This window comes from Rhinatrema bivittatum, chromosome 4, assembly GCF_901001135.1.
Source record: "Rhinatrema bivittatum chromosome 4, aRhiBiv1.1, whole genome shotgun sequence".
Classification (NCBI taxonomy): domain Eukaryota; kingdom Metazoa; phylum Chordata; class Amphibia; order Gymnophiona; family Rhinatrematidae; genus Rhinatrema; species Rhinatrema bivittatum.
In genome coordinates this window covers 311,596,224-311,614,667 of record NC_042618.1, presented here as the reverse complement: position 1 = coordinate 311,614,667, position 18,444 = coordinate 311,596,224, and the positions used below count along the sequence as shown (strand labels likewise).

Sequence of the window (18,444 nt, the reverse complement as noted above, 5' to 3'; positions counted from 1 at the left end):
CCCACCCTCCCGAACCCCCCCCCCCAAATGAGTTAAATAACCTGCGGGTCCAGCGGCGGTCCGGAACGGCAGCGGTCCGGAACGGGCTCCTGCTCCTGAATCTTGTTGTCTTCAGCCGGCGCCATTTTCCAAAATGGCGCCGAAAAATGGCGGCGGCCATAGACGAACACGATTGGACGGCAGGAGGTCCTTCCGGACCCCCGCTGGACTTTTGGCAAGTCTCGTGGGGGTCAGGAGGCCCCCCACAAGCTGGCCAAAAGTTCCTGGAGGTCCAGCGGGGGTCAGGGAGCGATTTCCCGCCGCGAATCGTTTTCGTACGGAAAATGGCGCCGGCAGGAGATCGACTGCAGGAGGTCATTCAGCGAGGGTTCCGGCGCCTCGCTGAACGACCTCCTGCAGTCGATCTCCTGCCGGCGCCATTTTCCGTACGAAAACGATTCGCGGCGGGAAATCGCTCCCTGACCCCCGCTGGACCTCCAGGAACTTTTGGCCAGCTTGTGGGGAGCCTCCTGACCCCCACAAGACTTGCCAAAAGTCCAGCGGGGGTCCGGAAGGACCTCCTGCCGTCCAATCGTGTTCGTCTATGGCCGCCGCCATTTTTCGGCGCCATTTTGGAAAATGGCGCCGGCTGAAGACAACAAGATTCAGGAGCAGGAGCCCGTTCCGGACCGCTGCCGTTCCGGACCGCCGCTGGACCCGCAGGTTATTTAACTCATTTGGGGGGGGTTCGGGAGGGTGGGGGATTTAATTTAAAGGGTCGGGGGTGGGTTTTAGGGGGTTTTAGTGTGCCGGCTCACGATTCTAAGGATTTATAACGATAAATCGTTAGAATCTCTATTGTATTGTGTTCCATAACGGTTTAAGACGATATTAAAATTATCGAACGATAATTTTAATCGTCCTAAAACGATTCACATCCCTAGTGCAGAGCACCTCTTCAGACTCCAATGAGTATATATATATATATATATATATATATATATATACTTTTTTTTTCTGAATCTGTGCTTATTTATTAGCTTTCATGTACCCCTGGACTATGGTGGGACATAAGAACATGCCATACTGGGTCAGACCAAGGGTCCATCAAGGCCAGCATCCTGTCTCCAACAGTGGCAAATCCAGGCCATAAGAACCTGGCAAGTTCCCAAAAACGAAGTCTATCCCATGTTACTGTTGCTAGTAATAGCAGTGGCTATTTTCTAAGTCAACTTAATTAATAGCAGGTAATGGACTTCTCCTCCAAGAACTTATCCAATCCTTTTTTAAACCCAGCTACACTAACTGCACTAACCACATCCTCTGGCAACAAATTCCAGAGTTTAATTGTGCGTTGAGTGAAAAAGAACTTTCTCCAATTAGTTTTAAATGTGCCACATGTTTACTTCATGGAGTGCCCCCTAGTCCTTCTATTATTTGAAAGAGTAAATAACTGATTCACATTTAGCCGTTCTAGACCTCTCATGATTTTAAACACCTCTATCATATCCCCCCTCAGCCGTCTCTTCTCCAGGCTGAAAAGACTTAACCTCTTTAGTCTTTCCTCATAGGGGAGTTGTTCCATCCCCTTAATCATTTTGGTCACCCTTCTCTGTACCTTCTCCATCGCAACTATATCTTTTTTGAGATGCGGTGACCAGAATTGTACACGGTACTCAAGGCACGGTCTCACCATGGAGCGATACAGAGGCATTAATACATTTTCCGTTCCATTCACCATTCCCTTTCTAATAATTCCCAGCATTCTGTTTGCTTTTATGACTGCCGCAGCACACTGAACTGACGGTTTTAATGTGTTATCCACTATGACGCCTAGATCTCTTTCTTGGGTGGTAGCTCCTAATATGGAACCTAACATTGTGTAAATATATAGACAACTGCCAGGAAGTATCTTTAAATCTAGTGCTGATCACAGACATCCATTTGTATGTTCACAAAATGCCGCAATCACAAGCTTGCTGCACCCCTGAAGAAGAAAGATATTCCGAAACCCTGCAGTGTCGGTCATTTTAACAGCGAGCGGCAAAGAATACCAGAAAGGAACCTATTCACAAGACATCCATTTAATAGCCCTATACGGGAAATACAAGCACGTACCTGAAAGGGACCCTTTCTCCGGCTACAGCATAACGTGGCACTCAGTGACATTCATTAGGGATGTGAATCGTTTTAGGACGATTAAAATTATCGTCCGATAATTTTAATATCGTCTTAAACCGTTATGGAACACAATACAATAGAGATTCTAACGATTTATCGTTATAAATCGTTAGAATCGTGAGCCGGCACATTAAAACCCCCTAAAACCCACCCCCGACCCTTTAAATTAAATCCCCCACCCTCCCGAACCCCCCCCCAAATAACTTAAATAACCTGCGGGTCCAGCGGCGGTCCGGAACGGCAGCGGTCCGGAACGGGCTCCTGCTCCTGCATCTTGTCGTCTTCAGCCGGCGCCATTTTCCAAAATGGCGCCGAAAAATGGCGGCGGCCATAGACGAAAAAGATTGGACGGCAGGAGGTCCTTCCGGACCCCCGCTGGACTTTTGGCAAGTCTCGTGGGGGTCAGGAGGCCCCCCACAAGCTGGCCAAAAGTTCCTGGAGGTCCAGCGGGGGTCAGGGAGCGATTTCCCGCCGCGAATCGTTTTCGTACGGAAAATGGCGCCGGCAGGAGATCGACTGCAGGAGGTCGTTCAGCGAGGCGCCGGAACCCTCGCTGAACGACCTCCTGCAGTCGATCTCCTGCCGGCGCCATTTTCCGTACGAAAACGATTCGCGGCGGGAAATCGCTCCCTGACCCCCGCTGGACCTCCAGGAACTTTTGGCCAGCTTGTGGGGGGCCTCCTGACCCCCACGAGACTTGCCAAAAGTCCAGCGGGGGTCCGGAAGGACCTCCTGCCGTCCAATCTTTTTCGTCTATGGCCGCCGCCATTTTCGGCGCCATTTTGGAAAATGGCGCCGGCTGAAGACGACAAGATGCAGGAGCAGGAGCCCGTTCCGGACCGCTGCCGTTCCGGACCGCCGCTGGACCCGCAGGTTATTTAAGTTATTTGGTGGGGGATTTAATTTAAAGGGTCGGGGGTGGGTTTTAGGGGGTTTTAGTGTGCCGGTTTTTCGATTTTTCGATTTTTAACGATTTTTAACGATTTTTCACGATATTTTACCCCCCCAAACGGCAACAATACGATTCCCTCCCCCTCCCAGCCGAAATCGATCGTTAAGACAATCGAGGACACGATTCATATCCCTAACATTCATTACAGAGAATCCTTCTCTGTCAACGCATATAAGTTAAGTACTTCACTAACTTAGGGGGTCATTTTCTAAGCATTTTTCCCATAGACATAGAATGGGCGAAAACCTTTAGTAAATGACCCCCTTAATAAGCTAAGTAAGCGTCTAGCTTGACAAGAGACAATATACCCCATAGCAACCGATGATTAAGCTTTTTGCACATAGAAGCATTCTAGCTCTCAAAGGTTACCCGGGATATATCCAGGAACCTCATGCAGTATGATGGTTGCTGGTCTAATATAGTAAATTTGTTCCATAAGTCCATTATCCAGTGAGAGATAAAAATGTCCGGGCAGATGCCCTCTTATGCTCTTTTACATCTGAGGATGTTCCTGACTCACCTCGTCACATCATCAATCCAGAGAAGATAGTTCTTGCTGCTAACCATTCTGTTCCAGCAGGTAAAACGGTGGTTCCTCAGACGCTACGGAAGAAGCTTTTGAACTGGGCTCATGACTCCCGGTTAGCTGGTCATCTTGGACAGACCCATACACTAGCCACCCTACAACGATTCTACTGGTGGCCGTCTATGAAAAAAGATGTTCAGGTGTACGTTGAATGCTGTGCTACCTACGCCAGACAAAAGCCTCCTGCCGGTCACCCCTGGGGTCTTCTACAGCTGTAACCTGTTCCAGACGAACCATGGATGCACATTGCGACTGATTTCATCGTTGATTTACTACCATCAAGCGGGAACAATACTATATGGGTCACTGTGGACCACTTCTCAAAAATGGCGCACTTCGTGGCTTTACTCGGACTACCATCTGCCCCAGAATTTGCCGAGCTGTTTATACGGCATATATTCTGCCTGCAAAGCATGCCTAAACACATCGTTTCTGACAGAGGCATACAATTCACCGCCATGTTCTGGAGGGTGCTGTGTGTACATTTGACATCTCCTTAGACCTGACTTCAGCCATTCACCCCCAATCAAATGGGCAAATGGAGAGAATGAATCGGACTCTCAAACAGCTCATTCGTGCCTATGTCAACTCTAGGCAGAGTGATTGGCAGAATTTTTACCCTGGGCTGAGTTTGCCCTGAACTCTCATCCTGTTTCTGCCACTGGATCTACTCCATTTCAGATCGAATATGGCCATCAACCATCACCACCACTTCCAATACCTTTGTCAGGTACATCACCTGAGCTCAGGCTACAGCTGAAGAGATCCACCAACTCAGGACTCAAACCAAGGACCTTTTGCACAAAGCGGGACAACTACCTTACTGACTATTAAAAGCCCAAACACACAAATACACTAAAGAATATTCCCCAGTAATTATCTTCGCCTCAATACTTTTAAAAAAGAAAATTTCCTAAGCAAAACTTACTGATTCCTTTCAGCCACCAGCCAGGTGATCCTCTTCTCTTAGTGCTCCCATTGGATTGTAGGTTACTGAGCTCTTCCCTTGCAATATATATTGTGCTTCTAAGGTAAATTAGTGCAAAACAATCCCTTTGGAGTTTTATACTACAATTAGTTGTCCTGAGTGACTCACTGCTGTTCTGATTAACAAATTATGGTACCTAATCAAATCAATCATACAACCTTAACACTTCAGTTAGTCAGCCAGAGTGACTCTCTGCTCTCTTGATTAACAAATGTTGGTACCTAATCAAACCAAATCATACTACCTTAACACCTTTCCAAGGTGAGTAACTGAACTGAACTTTTTAACCTTTTTACTTAGGTATACACTGCTCCTAGCTTATCTCTAGCTTCTAGCTACCTTTTTATATATATATATATATATACAAACACTCGAACTTCTGCTTATTAGCTGCCTTACAGACTATTAAAAATAAACACACTAACTACTGCTTATTAGCTGCCTTACTGACTATTAAAAGCACAAACACACTAAATAATATTCCCCAATAGTTAACTTCGCCCCAATACTTTTAAAAAAGAAAATTTTCCCAAGCAAAACTTACTGATTCCTTTCAGCCACCAACAAGGTGATCCTCTCTTCTCAGTGCTCCCACTGGACATACTGCAGCAAGGGAACATACCCAAGGTAGGACAAACAGTACCTATGCCTTCATCAACTGTCTCCCCTGCAGTTTGAATCCTTGGGTTCTGACAGCCAGGTGGGTCCCAGAACCAGTCATGGCCCAAACAAGGGTCAGGGCACGCTGAAGATAGCGGAATCCAAAGAACAGACAGTGAGTCGAGGAAGGAGGCTGGCAGAGTAAATCAGCAGGTATGCCAAGATTGGGGCAGGCGGCAGATAGCAGGCGACGTTTCCAGACAGGGGTCAGGTGCAGACAGCAATCCAGAGGCTCCAAATCCAGGCTAAGGTCAAAACCAGAAGATCTGACAGAAGAAGAGCAGGGGAGCCAGACAGGGGAGCCAGACAACAGACAAGATTGGAGCAGGAGGCAGGGAAAGCATGAGAGAACACAGAAAGGGCACCACAGGAGAGAAGATGAGAAAAAACATCATCGAGCACTAAGGAACAAGGTGCTCAGAAGACCTGTTGCCAAGGGAAGGGGTGCCGGGAGGAATGCACCTAAATGTGGCCAGCGGGTGATATCATCAAGGGGCGCCTATGACATTTTCGCACCAATGCGCATATTTTATGCTTGTACATGCACGCGCATGCACCTAAGGTGCGTATTGTCTGGGTCTGTTTGTTGGTGTGCGATGATGGCATTTTGTCCTGTTGCCGCAGCTGGGGCCATGTGAGTCCATTGCTTAAGTCACAATCCTGGGAATCTAACATTATTCTATTTTACTTTAATCCATTCAGTTAAATCAATAGGATGACTATTACTGGCCATCTATAGATTATTCTGGGATTTTCTCCTCTCTCCCACAACTGCATTACCACAGGAATATCCATGATATTCTCTCCCAAAGAGTAGTATCCCAGAGATCCCATCAACTGATGGTCTCTGATGTTCCGAAGTTCACAATTACCTATGGCAGATAAAATAGTGTGGTTGCTATGTTAATTCACTTGAAAGTGTGGAAATATAATTCAACAAACAAACTAAAAAATAAAAGCAAAGTTGCTTACTTACAACTAGGGTTCTTCATTAACAGCAGGATAAATTAACCATAACCAGTGGTAATGTCATCCAACAGCACCAACATGGAACCAGCTCTCAGAGCTCTCAAGTTTATCTGAACATAAATGGGAGTTCTCACATGCAGTCACTGATTCTTGAATACTTTGGTTCTTCCAGAGCTTAAGCATGGTAGTCAACTCTTCAGGGAGGCAGGCGGGTATTAAATTTACTTTGCTGTCCATGAAGAACTGGCTACAAGTAAGCAACTTTGCTTTCTCCATCAACAAGCAAGATTAAATTAGCCATAACCAGTGGGGAGTCCCAACCTGAAGGTTGCTTTGTAGAGCAGCTCCTTAACAGGCAGACTTTATCAGGTGAGGCGTGGACTATTGTGTGAACAAACTGTGCAGAAAGTTACTGTATCTCCAAGACATATTATCCAGACAGTAGTGGAATGTGAAGGTGTGAACAGACAACTAAGTAACAGCTTTGCATATGTCCTTAATGGAAGTCACCCTCAGGTGAACCACTGAAGTCACCATGGGTCTCACTTGCTGAGCCTTGATGGAGACTGTTATGGCTGCCGGTCATGGCGGTCAGCGACTGAGGCCGACTGTCATGGCCACTGTCTGTGGCGGTCTGTGGCCGGGACCCAATGCTCACCCGCAGCGCCGGATCCTCTCGGGGGCTCCTGCGGGGGGCAGGCAGCCCCTCCTGAAATCCTTTTCATGGCTTTGGCCGCCACTGAGATCTGGCCGCTTGGTCCTGCTGTGCTGGATTGTCTCCGCGCCCTGCTGCATGCTGTAGAGCCATGCGTGCGGCTGAAGGTTTGATTTAAAGGAGCCATGACAGGAAGTGGCTTCCTCCAGCAAACTCCTCCCTCAATTCGGGTATTTAAGGCAAGGTCTGCTCCACAGACCTTGCCTTGGTATTGAGGCTCTGTGCTTGGTTACCTGTGCTCCGTGTTCCTGGATTTGCTCTGTTCATCGTCCTGCTTCTGATCCTCCTCTCCATTGGATTGATTCTTTGGCTTCTGACCTTCGGACCGGCTGTGGTGATTCTCTGGCGTTGACTTTGGATCGGCTTTGGATCCTTCTCCTGTGTTGCCCCTGGACTGGCTTCAGACCACTCTCCCGTATGTTCCTGGACCGGCTCTCGACCTCTCTCTGGACTTCGACCCTTGGACCGGCTTTGGACTATCCAACTTCTACTCCCGGACTATCTACGACCAGCTGGAGGTGCCAGCCATCTGGAATCCATGACCTGCAGGAGGCGCCTGCATCCAGACCTTCATTAGTCTTCAGGGAGTTTCTTAAGTCCCAGTGGCCGGATCCCTACGGGCTCCTCCTGGGGGGATCACGAGCTTACAGGGTGGTCTTCATTCAATGCTTACCTCATCAAGCCTTGCCCTCCGATGGTAGAGACCTAAAGGGTTATCTGTCCATTTGACCTCAGAACAGGGGTCCACCTTCTGATTTGTTACAGAATACCAAGGCCATGGACCCAACAGAGGCTTCAGCTCTCTAGGCCATTCCTAGACTAGCCCAGAAAGTCATGGAGCAGCAATGCATACTAGAATCTATGGCGTCTTCCCTGGAAAGACTCAACACTGGATTCTATGGCTGCGGCTCAGGCTGTTCCTCCACCTGTACCAGTATTACCAGGGATACAGAGCAATGCCCGGGCCATGATTCCATTACCTATTCCTCCAAGTTATGCGGGCGAACCTAGTTTATGCCAAGGATTCCTCGATCAATGCAGTATGCACTTCCACCTTCAAGCTTCCCTGTGTCCGGACGACCTTACAAAACCACCTATATCCTGTCTCTTTTAGAAGGTAAAGCCCTGGCCTGGGCTTCTCCTTTCTGGTGACGGTCAGACCCAGTCTTACAAGATCTTCCTAAGTTTTTGGAATTATTTCAAGCAGTATTTGATGATTCAGGGAGACACGTGGTCGCTGGCTCCAAGCTTCTACAACTTCAACAAGGAAATCGGCTGCTGGCTGTCTACACTATTGAATTTAGAACCCTTGCATCCGACTCCATTGGGAAGAGAATTGTCTCTGGTCTATATATTTGGAGGGTCTGGCATCCCGAATAAAGGATGAAATGGCAGCCCGGGAGTTACCACAATCATTGGACTCTATCGTGGACTTAGTAACTCGTATTGACCGCCGGCTACAGGAAAGAGCTCGGGAAGGATCAAGCACGAGAAGGCACATGGCGGTTACTACTTCTTCTCGCTCTTCTGCTCCTGTCTCTCAAATTGCATCTACCACAGAAGGGACTATGGAGGAACCCATGCAATTGGGCCATGAGCCCCTCTCTCCGGAGGAGAGGCAAAGACATCGCAAGGCAGGCCTCTGCCTATATTGTGGAGGAGCGGGCCATGTCATCACTTGTTGCCCAATACATCCAGGAAACTCCCAAGCCTAGGCTCCATTGGGGAAGTAACCCTAGGCATCACTTCCCCGACTCCCCCACTAACTCTGCATGTCACCCTGTGTTCCGGAGATCACCAGTTCTCCACGTTGGCTTTAGTTGATTCTGGAGCCAGAGGAAACTTCATCCTGCAAGATGTAGAACGACTGCACATTCCTACTCGCCTGTGTCCTAAGCCGTTAATTATATCTTCAATTCATTTAGATCCCCTGCCGGGGAGAATAACTCATCATACAGTTCCAATGGAATGCCACATAGCAACAGAATACACTGAAACTATCTCCTTCTATGTTATCCAAAGAGCCATTCATCCTATAGTTCTTGGTATTCTGTGGTTGCAACAGCACAATCCCCAGTTTGACTGGACATCTTTCAAACTTCTCCACTGGGGTCCAGCATGCCCTTAGACCTGCATTAAAGGATCCAATTCTTCCTGTAGTTTTATTTGCACCGCTCGCCTTGAGGGACTGCCATCACAGTACAGTCAGTTTGCGGATGTTTTTTCAAAAAAAGCTGCTGACACTTTACCTCCACACCGAGAATTTGACTGTAGCATCAATCTAATCCACCTCGTCATAGGGTCTATCCTCTATCTGCCCTGGAGACCCGTACTATGTCTGAATATGTCCAAGACAATTTACAGAAGAGATTCAATAGGCACACTACATCTCCAGCTGGGGCTGGCTTCTTCTTTGTCGGGAAGAAAGATGGGACCCTGCGCCCATGTATTGACTTCCGTGAACTGAACGCCATTACTATCAAAGACTGATACCCATTACCATTAATAGCTGAACTTTTTGACTGTTTACAGGGGGCCAAGATGTTCTCGAAGTTGGATCTGCGTAGAGCAAATAATCTCATCAGAATTCGGGAGGGGGACGAGTGGAAGACGGCTTTCAACACCAGAGATGGACATTATGAGTATCTTGTTATGCCTTTTGGTTTGATTAATGCTCCGGCAGTATTTCAGCACTTCATTAATGAGTTATTCCGAGACTTGCTTTATGTTTGCATGATAGTCTACCTGGATGACATTTTGATTTTCTCTTCTAATCTACAAGCACATCAACAACACGTGATTCTAGTTTTACAACGTCTAAGAGAGAATCATCTCTATGCTAAGATTGAAAAATGTATCTTCGAACAGGAGTCTCTCCCGTTTCTGGTATATCTCATCTCCAAACATGGTTTTCAGATGGATCCCTCCAAATTAAAATGCATTCAAGAATGGCTTCAACCTAATGGATTACGTGCTCTTCAGTGTTTCCTGGGTTTCTCCAACTATTATCGTAGTTTTATTCAGAATTTCAGCTTTATTCAGAATTTCTCGAAGTTAGCTGCACCTCTCTTACTCGAAAAGGGGCAAACATTAAGTCCTGGCCTGTAGAAGCTGAAGAGGCGTTCCGAGCGCTAAAGGACTTGTTCCTTAAAAAACCTTGCCTTCGGCATCCGGATCCCAGACGCCTGTTTGTAATAGAGGTGACGCATCAGCTGAAGGAGTAGGAGCTGTCTTAAGCCAGAATGACACCACAGGAACTGCCCACCCTTGTTCTTATTTTTCCAGGAAGTTTTCATCGGCAGAATGTAATTACACTATCGGCAACAAAGAGCTACTTAGCATTTGAAGAATGGCGTCAATGGCTGGAGGGCACCCAACATCGTATTACAGTCTACATGGACCATAAGAATCTGGTGTACCTCCAGCAAGCCCAACAGCTCGGTGGGCGCTGTTTTTTACGTGCTTCAACTTTGAATTGCGATATCGACCGGCTACTAAGAATATTAAGGCAGATGCCTTATCCAGGTCCTTTTCTACAGAGGATATTGATGAGCCTATTCAACACATTATAGACCCAGCATGCATCACCCTTTCTGCAACATTTCAGTCTCTCCATTGAACTGACATTGATTGAATATCCCAGGGCATAAAATGGAGCTAGAGGTTAAGAGAACATGGTCATTTTGAGCTATACTTTGAGGAGCAAGGAGCTATATTTACTTTCTCTCTGCTGAGTTGGACCCATTAACCTAGCTTGATATTTTTTCTTGCATTTAGAGGAAATTCCTCATCAGTACACATCCTGTATGAGAGGGTCTCCTCCTTTTTCAAAGCGAGAGATTTTTGTAGATTTTGGTCAGTTTTTGGATTTGTTTTTCTTGTTCTGGGGACCTCCCTGTACCATTTAGAGAGAGGCAACCTCCCCCCAATCGAGAGAGGAGGTGCTGGAGATCTTTGAGCAACCCCTCTTCTACCTGAAGGAAGCAAGACCAATGACAGCATTACCTAGCAAGAGATATTTTGGATAGAGACATTTGAAGTTTTCCCCTTTTTGTTAGTGTGGAGGTTTTTTTCCCCATCCCTCTTCACAACTTGAAGAAAGGAGATAGCTTTTGTCAAGAGTGGAACATCAGGCTTCTCTCCCAGAGAATTCACACATAGAGGAAGGAGAAAATAGGATTTGTAACATCAAGATATGGTGACTTCCAACCGGATCTCCACCCTAAAGGGATCAGGACACAGGCGAGGACAGTGGGAAGCATTAGGCGGTTGCATAGGGTACCGTAAGTGGATGAGGCGCCATAGTTGTATGCGAGGGCGGAATCTGTTATCAAGCGCAAGAGTCGAGCGGTATTTTTTAAAGTGAAGGAGTTGTGTGTTGTGACTCGGATGTCGGCGAGGTCTTGGAATGGAGCTCTGGTGATGCAGGGAGAGAGAGAGAGTGGGAGAGGGAGAGATCACATGGGGGTGATGATGTCACTGCCTAGGGTGGCCAGACACCCTCGCACCAGCACTGGACTCATGCTGTGGGCCATCAGAGTAAACTTTGGACTCAGGTAGGATCTTTTCGTGGCATGCAACTTCCCCCTATGATTCCCCAACTTACTGGGCTGTTTGCACACAGATGAGGAGTCAGTGGCAAGCTCCCTCCCAGGAGCTAGAGAGAAGGACACAAACACTCCAACAGAGAGACAACGTAAATAGTTCAAATGTACAGTTTCATTTGAGAAATGTTTGTGGGACAGTTATTGATGTTTTGGAAATAATCAGTAAACCTTATTTGAACACCCAGTCTGAGTCCAGCCTGTTTGTCCCTGAATAAACTACATCAGCAGAGAGATACATGCACAGCAGGGGAGACACTCCATCACCTGGGCCACAAAGGATTTCCTTTCCCTCTCAGAAACAGCTCACTCCCTGGGAAGGGCAGGAAGAAGGGGGAAGGATGGAAAGAGCAGCCCCAACTAACAAATACTTTTATGGTCCTACAGGAACCAACAACCCCCCCCCCCCCCCCCCCGACAAAGGTTTACATAAAGAAATCCAAACGTTCTGGGCCAGCAGGCTTAATTCCCCATCGCACGTATCCCAAAATCAATAAAAACTAAGTTGGGCAAACTGCCCGATACCCCTTCCCCTCCACACCCTGCAAAAGAATAAAAAATAAGTTGCAGACTGAGGAGCCTCCGTCGTCACCCCACTGCTCGATTTTCCATAAAAACACAAAGGTTCCAGGCACCCTCCTAATCCCCACTCACCCCACCTCCCCAAAATCCCGTAAGCATTTGCTGAATTTTGGAGCTAGCCAGATATTTTATCCAACTAATTTAATGTCACCCCGGAGCTCCCCTGAACCACCTCCAAGTTATCCAGATAAAAACTATCAGAACACAGAAATTTGAAAGCCCGCAGTTTGTCTGGCTATGTCCTGAACATAAGCCAACATTTGAATATTGATCACAAATATTCTGACAACAGAGCTAGAATATAACAATTTAACCATAATAATAAACCTATTAATTAATATTAAAAAGAAAGTTCCACTCTATGCAGTTGAAAGTTTTTTCTGCATCTAGAGAGAGGGCTACTGCAGGGGAAGACAGAGATTTGGCAGCATGATTTAAGTGACAAAAAAATCTTGAACAGTTTACAGTTAATCTCCCTTTTAAAAATGCTTGCCTGATCAGGATGAATGTATTCATTCAACACCCCGGAAAGCTGCAAAGGTAAGATTTTAGCATAAATCTTGCAGTTGAAATTGATTGAGAAACGGGTCTATAACTATGTCATTAAAACAAATCTTTCCCCATTTTACCTTAACAGAATAAGAAGTGCTTCTGAAAAGTTCCCATTACCCTTTTCTTTATCTAGCATTACCAAACAGGGTTGGAGCAGTGGAGCTGAACTGGTGAGGCAGAAAAGACGTGCTAGTAACCTGTAACATTTGTGCCACCTCCCTTTGAACTCTGCTCCAAGTACCATGTAAGCAAGTGCCCCAAATTTGCCCACAAAAAAAAATCTGATATCATTGCTCTAAACTCTCCCAGAGTGTATGCTGCCTGGCCATTTGTTTATACATTCTATTAATACAAAGTTATATACTATATTGTATTCGTTCAGTTACCATGTTATATTGTAAAGCGCAATGCTGAATTACTGTTTGAATGTAAACCGAGGTGATGTTATTTACGTACCCCGGTATAGAAAAATCTATAAATAAATAAATAAATAAATTTGTCTTCTCCATCCAGACCTTCTTCCATAAATGCGTTCTGGCCCACAAGACTCTGTCTGTTCTCCTCTCACTAATCTGCAGTCCTTCAATAAAAGTCTTTGTTCAATATTTCTAATTTCCCTAGTCTCTCCCTCCATACATTCCTCCCTTTCCCCTCTTGGTCTGTGCATTCTCCTTTCACTTATTTATAGAGTCAAGGACTTATCTTCCTGCTTTTCCAAGGAACCCGATAATACTAATCCTGCTATATATATAGGGCCAGATTTTAAGACGTACGTGCGGGCGTAGATTTGTGCGCACAACCTGGCGCGTACAAATCTATGCCCGATTTTATAACATGATAAGATGCAAATGAAAGTCTTTAAAGCTGTATACTGCCCTTTCAAGTTGTTACAAGCGCTTTTAGTAAGTTTGTGACGTCTTACAGTCCTTCTCAAATTCAGATGTTATCGCAATTTATTAAGTTGATTTATATCTTCCCTCTCATTGGATACTGGGCAAGTTAGTGGCTTTCCTCCCAAGGTAGGTGATGTATCCTGTGACGGAATTTATATTAAACAGACATTTTAGATCCTACCTCCTCCTTGTAGTTATTTTCCTTCAAACTCCTCAGTTTTCCCACTGTAACTAAAAGGCATGTGTCCTCCTCCTTTCTCCCCAGTTCAGTATCATGATGATACCAGCAACTCCTCTTCTCCTCATCATTGGTAGCTGCTCATGGGCCCAGCTGGGGTCCACTCCAACTCCTTTCTCCCCTCTCTCCTTCTCACTCTCCTTAGGATGGCTAGATGGATCCTCTCCTTGGATCCTGGTGATCTCAGGTCCATCGTGCATGAAGTGAACCTCTACCAGTTTACAGCAGAGTAAAAATTAGATTAGCTTAATTGAGTCCCAGGTTGCTGAGCACTCCAACTTAAATAAATTAATTTAAAGAGTAAAAGGTGGAATGGGAGGGTGGAAAGAAACTCCCATCCAAATAATATGCTCCATGGAGGCAAACATTAATTAACAAGAAAATTAGAGAACAGCACAGGACATGCTGCTTCTTCAAAAGCAAAGGGGACTCCATAAAGTAAAATGGTGCCTTAGCTCCAGGTGCTAGAAGGGCATACCATTTAATAGCTTTCAAATGGGGGAACTGTAAACCCACAATATATCCTTAAGTCCCTCCCCATCCGATTGGTATATTCTTTTACTAACTCTAATAGGGGACTAATAGGATCCCTACATGCAGTTTTTGGAACTTTCAAGCTCAGAGAAACATCAGAGAAAGAGAACCCAGCCCACTCTAGGAGCCCACTTTCCACATCTGGAGATCCAGGTTATTTTTGCTACCAAAAGAGACACTGGCTCAGCTGGCAGAACTGAGAGCATAAGAACTTTTTAAGAGTTGATTTTGTGAACACTGATTGAAGATTTTGTGCTAACTGGATTGAAGATATTTTTGGTTGCAGTAAATTTTTGCTGGAACACCCAAACCAGAATGTTCAGTGTCTTTTGTGAGAATACAAGGTGCCTGTAAAGCAAGGGCATCCTAATTGTGAGTACACCTGAGGGAGAAGGAGGCTGAAAGGCTGTGAGTTGTGCCACCCCTGTGTGCTTTGGGCATCGGAGGTTGAATCCTCCTCCCCACCATAAAGAACCCCAGTACCTTGGGGCACGTGGACTTATCTGGTGTTAGAAAAAGAGAGAGCTGTGAGAAAGTGGACCCGGGGACACCCTGTGCTCCCTGTATACCGGGAGGTCCCCGAAGAGGGGGTTAAATGAGTATTACTTACTTGGCCTCCTCCAGTTCCTCGGTTCGCTGCATGGCATCATTCTCATAGCGAGTGCGCCAGTGAGTGACCTCGCTGTTCAGCTTGGAGATGAGCCGCTGAAGCTCTGACTTGCTCTCCTGCTCCTCCTCCAATTGCTCCTTCAACATCTCACTGTCCAGCTTCAAGCTGGTCACACTGCTGCTCATGGAGCTCTTACACTAGAGGGAAGGGAAGGCAGGGAAAGCAGTGTGAAGCCTAAAGTCAAGACTTAAGAGATGCTATTTTTGTCATGAACATTTCAGATCAGGATTGTGCTCCATGCATAACCTTGGCAGACTGGGGGGGGGGGGCGGAGCTCACATACAGGCCGATACAGTAAAGCGCGGCCCGGCTTGCACGATTTTGAACTTGAAATGGACGTGCGTTTTAGACGCGTAAGACGGACGCGCAATTCAGTATATTTATTTTATTTATTTATTTATTTTATTTAACATTTTTTATATACAGTCGCTCAGAAATCTATCGAAACGGTTTACAACAGATAAAATCAGTATAACAACGTAAATTGTAAAATTTACATAAAGTTTAACTTAAAACTTAAAACTATCATTCTCTACATAAATTTCTAAAATATTCCTAAAAACATAGCTCCTATCATGCCCTCATCACTCCAGGACTCCTTCATTGTGTAGAACCCATAAATTCTTAAAAGAAAACCTCCCATCCTTCCAATCTACTTCTTCAAAATATCTAACATATCTAAAACTGTTATCCACTATGGATTTTATAAAATATCCCACAGCTTTCAGAAGACATAAATCAGTCCCAATGTTTTCATCAGCTTATTGTCTTGAGTTCCCGCTTAAACTTCTTAAAGTTTGATTCTAGCCTCAATGGGGTTGGAAGTGAGTTCCAAATTCCCGGGCCCGCCAAGGATAGCGCTCTTTCCCTGACTTGATTAAGATGTGCTGACTGGACTGTTGGTAAAGAAAGCAAGCCCTTATTTGCCGAGCGCAGATTCCTTTGAGGGACGTGTAATTTTATGGCTGCCAGTCAATATTCAGCCAGTCCATCTGATCTGCAAAAATTAATTTATGTAAAATACACATCGCCTTAAATTTAATGCGGTACTCTATCGGCAGCCAGTGCAGTTTTACCAGTATAGGTGTAATATGATCATTCTTGCTTACCCCTGTCAGGACTCTAGCTGCCGCATTCTGCAATACCTGCAATGGGCGGATAGTAGACATCGGAAGTCCCAACAGGAGAAAGTTACAGTAATCCAGGCTACCGAATATAAGGGCCTGCAAAACTGTGCGAAAATCATTGGTTTTCAGCAATGGCTTTAACCTTCTTAACATCAACAATTTTGCATAGCCCTCTCTGACTTTTGCAAGAATATGCTTTTTAAACGTAAATTCTGGGTCAATTAGGACACCTAAATCCCTAATTAAATCTGAAAATTGTAAGGTAATATTCTCCTGCAGTTTTATCTGGCTTATATCTCTGGGAGAAGTTTTCCTTTCCAGTATGATTACCTCTGTTTTTTCCATATTGAGTACAAGTCTCAACTGGTCCAGCACCTGTTTAATGGCTTTCAAGTATATAGATATATATACTTGAGTATATGCTCTAACGCGTCCTTAGCACGTGCTGAAAACGACGCGTTACAATTAGCACCCGCCACATGTAGATGCTATGTTAGTGGTGTTTAATGACCTGATTAGCTATTCCCCTCGATACAGTAACACACGCCCAAAATAGTGCGTCTTTAACCTGCACATTTTCCACGTCTTTACCCTCTACATTTACCGCCTACCCTGACCCTGGCGTTAGTGTGGTGCTGTGCTCATGACAGTCGTGAATATCCAAGGGACAGCATCAGGCAGCGACATGGACTACATGTATATATTGGCTTTGGCAATCTTTTTTCTACGGGTGAGAACGAGATTAAGAAATGCTCTGCGAGTGAATTCTAGATGGCCTATTGGAGACAACAGCCAACAGGAGAACCCGGCACAAAGACCGGAGGAGGTATGTATATGTGTTGTTTTTTAATATCCAATGGTAGCATTTTTTTGTCTGGGTGTCTCTGAGGCTCCGCGGGTCCAACGGAGACACAGACACCTGTACGGACGCCAGGAGAAGGACGCCGTGCCAGGCCTTCTTCCGACATCTACAATTAGGCGTCCTGCGGCTTCGCTTTTGTTAAATGAATAATCAAGATGTATTAAGTTATGCTGATTTTCTTGTGTTGTTTTTCATGCAGGCACAGCGGGACAGAGTCATCCGTGCACAGGACAGGGACATCGGCAGACCAGGACGGGCCATCGGCAGACCTGGACGTATCATTCGCCCACGGACAACTCTCTTTGGCATGTCGGAGCGAGATGTAGTCCGAACCTACGGGCTGAGCTCACGGGCAATCCTGTTCCTCTATGAAGATCTGCGCTGCGACCTTGATCCCCTGGACAATCGCCACCATGCTGTGCCAGGGTTGACGAAACTTCTAGGTGCCTTAAATTATTTTGGTACCGGAAGTTTTCAAACCCCCGTGAGTGTCATTGCGGGTATGACACAGGCCTCCTTCTCACGGCATCAGGCACAGGTCTTGAAGGCCATGATAAAGTGGATGAGGAAGTACATCGTGTATCCTACCGATCCAGTGGAACTGCAACAGATCCGCAGTGGGTTCATGGGTATTGCAGGGATGCCGAACGTGTTGGGTGCTATAGACTGCTCCCATATTGCGTTTATCCCCAGGTCGGAGGAAGAGAGTTCCTTCCGGAACCGCAAGCACTTCCATTCAAGTCGTTTACGATGCACACCGGGTGCTCAAGGCAGCAGCCATGGACGTTGGAAGGCAGCAGGCCTTCGATCATGGATGTCCGGAAAAAGGCGGGAACATCCAAGGCAGCAGCCATGGACGTTGGAAGGCAACGGGCCTCCGATCATGGACGTCCGGAAAGAGGCGGGAACATCCAAGGCAGCGGCCATGGACGTCGGAAGGCAGCGGGGACTCCAATCATGGACGTCCGGAAAGAGGCGGGAACATCCAAGGCAGCGGCCATGGACGTCAGAAGGCAGCGGGGACTCCAATCATGGACGTCCAGAAAGAGGCGGGAATGTCCATGGCATGACCACTGCCCTGAGCACCCGGACGTCCATGATCGGTGGCCCCACTCCCTTCCACATCCGGGCGCTCAAGGCAGTGGCCTTGGACGTTGGAAGGCAGCGGGGCCACTGATCATGGACGTCTAGATGCTCAGGGCAGCAGCCATACCATGGATGTTCCCGTCTCTTTCCGACGTCCATGATTGGAGGCCCCACTCCCTTCCACGTCCGGGCGCTCAAGGCAGCGGCCATGGACGTTGGAAGGCAGCGGGGCCACCGATCATGGATGTCCGGGTGCTCAGGGCAGC

General features: G+C 46.5%; 1 protein-coding gene across 1 annotated transcript in view; it reads right to left on the bottom strand.

The window, feature by feature from the left end:
• Positions 1 to 18,444, bottom strand: part of LOC115090769 (myosin-16-like) — a 292,772-nt gene that overhangs the window by 138,757 nt on the left and 135,571 nt on the right. The window contains exon 10 of the mRNA XM_029600261.1: positions 15,044 to 15,240. Coding sequence (XP_029456121.1) covers positions 15,044 to 15,240 — 197 coding nt within the window. The remainder of the gene's footprint in view (positions 1 to 15,043; positions 15,241 to 18,444) is intronic.